Genomic DNA, 5,552 nt, shown 5'->3' on the forward strand with positions numbered 1-5,552 from the left:
TACCGGTATGCGTATGGTACTCCTTCGGTACGCACCGATACCGTATCTATTTTTTGTTTTTGTTTTTTGCAATGGGTACACGCGTGGTATACCTGTGGTACACGCGTGGTACACCAATCCAAAAAAACACTGTTTTTTTTCCTCCTTTTTTCTTTTATTATTAGTTTTTTTTATAAGAAGACTTACGTTTTTTATTTGTTTATAATATAAAGTAGCAACTATTGCTAAAAAACAATAACAAAGTAGCCGCCGGAATTATTCGCTCATTCATTGAAAAAAAAATAGACTAAATTCAAAGAGAGATAAAGATCTAGTTTTTATTCATACAAATCTTCGTCTTCTCTCAAGAAAGAGAAATATTAATACTTATAATGAAAGTACAACAAAAATGTGGGATATTCGTAGAGATAAATGAGATTTATTTAATATATAGTTGATATTCTTGAAATTACTAGTCTTTCTCGCGGTGAACCTAACTAGAGGTCACTCTTTTTAGTGATGATGAAGAGGGAAATAATTGACTCTTTTTGAGCTAATTGATTTTTAATTTCATATTTTGATGTTTTGAACAATTTAAATTACATTTAAAGTGTGGTGTGATCTTTTTTATGTTTAATTATTAGTTTTAACAATATAACTATATTATTTGATATATATATATATATATATATATATATATATATATATAGGGGTTTTCTAACATAGACCCTAGTTAGGTCTAAGTTAGCAAGGTGCACCTTTTCAATTGGACCAAAATACCCATTCTTTTAATCTTAGAAAGAATAGAGCAATAGGGGCATTTCTGTAATTTTACACCAACAGTACACGCGCCCCACCTTCTGAAACCATCAATGGACGCGGATCCAGTGTCGCGCGCGTACCGCAGGACCATGGTTACAGATCGTTGATTTCCATCAGACAGCCAAGATCTGATCTCATCAAGACTGTCTGATCAATCAGACAGCCCAGATCATCCTGATCCATCAGATTCCAGCGCCTGCGCCACACTGGATTACAACCTGGAGAGAGAAAAATTTGCTTTTTAAAAGTAGGACACGTGTCACACAATGGTTGGCTGGGCGTGATTTTTGTTCATTTAATACTTTGAACTCAATTATTTCGTTGTAAATTAATTTTTTATTTTTTTATTTTTATACCAAAATTCATAATTTTTTTTTCTCTACAAATAGAGACTTGGTTCGTTTGATTTGGACACCGAAAAAAAAAACGCAATTTTTCACTACCTTAATCTCATTTTTTGTCTACTAAATACGTTACTTGTGTGTTGTAATTTAACACGCACCACTCAACCAACTCACTGAAACCATTATACCAGGAAAATAGTAGATAATATTCTGGAACTTTTGGTATATTTTATGAAATTTTTGGAGACCTGAAACTATTTTTAGTTAATTAAATAAGATAAAACGGTAATTAAAAACTAATGTTTGCTTCTGAAACCATTTTACTAGTAGAATGGTTGCACATAGTTGTATTCTGAAACCATTTTACTGGTAGAATGGTTTCAATGAGTAATTTATTAATTGTGTTTGCTTCTGAAATCATTTATTCGGTACAATGGTTTCAGAGAGTTGTAATCTGAAACCATTTTGCTGGTAGAATGGTTTCAGTAAGTTGATTATTAGTTATTTGCTTCTGAAACCATTTAGCTTGTAGAATGGTTTCACATAGTTGTATTCTGAAACCATTTTACTGGTAGAATGGTTTCAGTGAGTAATTTATTAATTGTGTTTGCTTCTGAAACCATTTATCTGGTACAATGGTTTCAGAGAGTTGTAATCTGAAACCATTTTGCTGGTAGAATGGTTTCAGTAAGTTGATTATTAGTTATTTGCTTCTGAAACCATTTAGCTTGTAGAATGGTTTCAGAGATTTGTACTCTTAAACCATTTTTCTGGTAGAATGGTTTCAGTGAGTTGATGTAAGGTAGTGAAAAATGAGATTAAGGTAGTGAAAAATTGGGTTTTTTTTTCTGTGTCCAAATCAAACGAACCAAGTCTCTATTTGTAGAGAAAAAAAAATTATGAATTTTGGTATAAAAAATAAAAAATAAAAAATTAATTTACGACGAAATAATCGAGTTTAAAGTATTAAATGAAAAAAAATTAACGTAGCCAATCATATGCTGACACGTGGCATGCCTTTTCAAAAGGCTTTCTCTCTCCGCGAAATCCTTCAGCCACGCGCGCCTGTCGGCGCGTGTGATGCACGCGCGTGATTTTTGTCCAATAATAGCGTGACACGTGTCCTGGGGGGTGGGAAAAGAAGGTGGGGGCGCGTGTACTGTTGCGTAAATTACAAAAATGCCCCTGTTGCTCTATTCTTTCAAAAATTAAAAACATGGGTATTTTTGTCCAACTGAAAAGGTGCACCTTGCTAACTTAGACCCAACTGGGTCTAAGTTAGCAGCCCCCATATATATATATATATATTTGACATATATATATATGTATATATTTTTTTTAAAAAAATATTATAGTGACGTACCCGTACCTTAGTTTTTCTAAAAATAACGTACCTCGTACCGGTACCGTACCCGGGCAACATAGACGTCAACTAAAGCCATGTTTGGATTGCTCCATTGACTTATTTATTTTTAGTCTATGAGAAACAGTTTATATAAATAAATAAGTTTTTGGTATGGTTTATGAAGAATTTTTTTTTTATAAATATAAATTTTGTTAGTAAAAATTTAAACGCTTTATATAAATATATGGTATATTACTAATGTGGGTAACTTTTTTATATGTTTATAAATAGTGTTTAATATAGAAAAAATAATACACACTATTTGTGAACTTGTTATAATTGTCTACCTCAACAGATGTACCGATCCATATTTAAATAAGATGTGTATCGAAGAGTTCACCCACATTCAACCAAAAGTGATTGTAAAATTTGATCATATAAAAATAAACTAGTGAAAATGTATATAGATTGTACAAAAATTTTGTCGTGATTGATATGTCCGGTTCTGATTATTTGGAGAAGGTTTGATTAAAATGTTAAAAATATAAAAAAGCACGTATGATAATATAATTATCGAAAGAACTTAAAAAACAGTATATTGGTAACATTGTATTTGTTTTGGACTGGGCCTAAGTTTAACTTGGTGTCGAGTTCGCCCCAATTGCACGTTGGTCCAGAGTCACGCATTCTTACTCAATAGCCACAAAAGTTGACACTTTTACAATGGTCGACATCGGAATGGTCGATATTTACTACCAATCGTGATTTTTTTAGTTGTTATTCCGACAATCATCAATGTCTAGGCCGCGAGGTCCGTCCTCACAATAATGGTCTTGGCATACCCACCGGGGGATATACACTTCTCATGCATTCATAATACGATTAATAAGTGTTATCCGTTCCTAAGTCGGAGAAATTTTTCTTCGCTACGAATAGCACAACTCCTAAAATAGAAGAAAAAATATGTGGGAATAAACTTTTAATAATTGCATTGTACTTTCTATGGTACTAAATTTTTAAATTATTATTAAAACTTGAAAAGAAAAATTTGTTCATACACCCCAACATATATGGCTAAAAAGGGTGGAACAAATTCAAGGCACTCACAAATAACCTTTGGTTATTTGTTTCACCGTCTTATAAAAAAGTACATCCTCAACATAAAACCGAATAACATATAATTAATTATCATATGATTTTTTGTCATTGCTTGATTGACAATTGAAGCCAAGAGTGAGTTCGAAGTTCACTTGAGTTTCAGCAGCTCCATTCAGCTCTTTCTCGATCATCGATGAAGCCTCGACAATTTTCAGGCTGCCATTCTCTAAAATTGATTTCAAAAGTGTAGCATTGTCGGCCCAACCAACTCGCGGCTTAGGCTTGAAAATTGACCCAGCTCTCTTGAATTGAGTTTTCTCTTTGATGTCCACATTGGTACCTCTTGCCACATGGCGTATATCAGAGGTTGTTGGAAGAACATGATTTTCAGGAATGAGTGTGCCTGATGATGTTTGCCCATCAACAGTTGTAACGTCATTAATATTTGATCCGGTTAGCACAGATTCAACTGTAGCTTCACATCGGCTCCATTGTCCTATCCAAAATAAACCTAGCGCTCCATGTGTGGGATTCACCAATCTACCTGCAGCCTCGTACAACAATGACTTGAACACAACTGAAAATTGTTGGGAAAAAACACACTACTTATGTTTTTATTAATTTTTGAAATAAAATTAAGTGATTGTTTTTAAAATTTATTGTAAAATTGATGTATCTAGACAATAATATTGTCTAGATACATCAATTCTACAATTAATCTAAAAAGTAATTTTTGTCTTATATATAGAATTAAAGAGAGTAATATTTATTGAGATCTGCATAACTGAAAATTATGAATCAATTATTTTGCTCCATTTTTAAAAATTAAATTTGAATATATGAGGACTCATCGCCATTAAGCATCATATAATACAACTATGAATCAATTATGTTCCGTATTAAAAAAAATGGGTATAAGATGACTCGTCAACATGAAGCATGGTATATTAAAAATTAAATCAGACTTGAAATAAAATCTACGAAAAGATTTAATAGTAAATGGAACATAATTGATTCATAATTTTAAAATGTGATCTGCAACAAATGGATGTCGCTATTATAACCACATTTCCTAACATTTTATCACACTAAAAAAATTTACGATGCAACTGCAAGAATAATACTATAAAATCATGATTGACAGCAAATTTAATTAAGTGTTACACTATGATAACGAGCCGATCTAACTACCTTGGGCCTTTTGATTGGTAGCGTTAGCAAGGAGGTTGAGCAAGCCAGTTCGGCCATAAAACTTGGCAAGAAAGAGCGTGGCATGACCTTGGGCTTCAGGGGAACTGATCCACTCAAGGCAAGGCTTGATGATGCAGTCTTCACTGCATCCTTTGCGAAGTGCGCGACACCCATTGCAACTCAATTTCATGATGATGAGTACAAATGGTATGAAATGATGCGATAGGAACTATGCCATGGGGGTATTTATAAATTAATTAGCCAAGGTAATTGGTAAATGTAATTTGATATCATGGTAATTAGAGTAGTGTTTTCGTAAATATAATTAGATATCATGGTAAAGAAAGGCCTATTTTAAATGTGATTCAAAGGTAAAAAGACCATGGTAATTTTGAAAAGTCTAAATTCAAAGGTTAATTCCAATTAAGTAAAATCATTACACTAAGACAAAAAAATACGCCTTTTGTGATATGAGGATGTATATGTGGGGATTAATAATAAGAGAAATTAAAAAAAAGGAAGTATGTTGGTTTAAAGTTACGGAAAAATGGAAATGAGTGAATGAAAAAAATATTGTTTATCATAGGCCAAGCGTGATTAAATAATAAAAACCTATATGGAATTTCATAAAATGGAAAATACTTCGCTTTATCCTCATTTGATCTGATCCAATATTTATTTTGATCTTCTTTCCTCTTAGAGATAATAATTGGAAACTAGAGAATGTATCTGTACCCATTGTATTCTTGTGGCTTTTTATGATGGGTCGTACT

At 32.4% G+C, this 5,552-nt stretch overlaps 1 protein-coding gene across 1 annotated transcript; it reads right to left on the reverse strand.

The window, feature by feature from the left end:
- Nucleotides 1–3,671: 3,671 nt before the first annotated feature.
- LOC123892365 (LOB domain-containing protein 42-like) lies at nucleotides 3,672–4,969 on the reverse strand. Its single transcript, XM_045942152.1, has 2 exons — nucleotides 4,780–4,969; nucleotides 3,672–4,165 (listed from the first exon to the last, which is right to left on the reverse strand). Exons 1-2 carry the CDS (start codon nucleotides 4,967–4,969, stop codon nucleotides 3,672–3,674), a joined length of 684 nt encoding a protein of 227 aa, XP_045798108.1.
- Between the last annotated feature and the right edge of the window lie 583 nt (nucleotides 4,970–5,552).

This window comes from Trifolium pratense, linkage group LG6 (genome assembly GCF_020283565.1).
Source record: "Trifolium pratense cultivar HEN17-A07 linkage group LG6, ARS_RC_1.1, whole genome shotgun sequence".
Classification (NCBI taxonomy): Eukaryota; Viridiplantae; Streptophyta; class Magnoliopsida; order Fabales; family Fabaceae; genus Trifolium; species Trifolium pratense.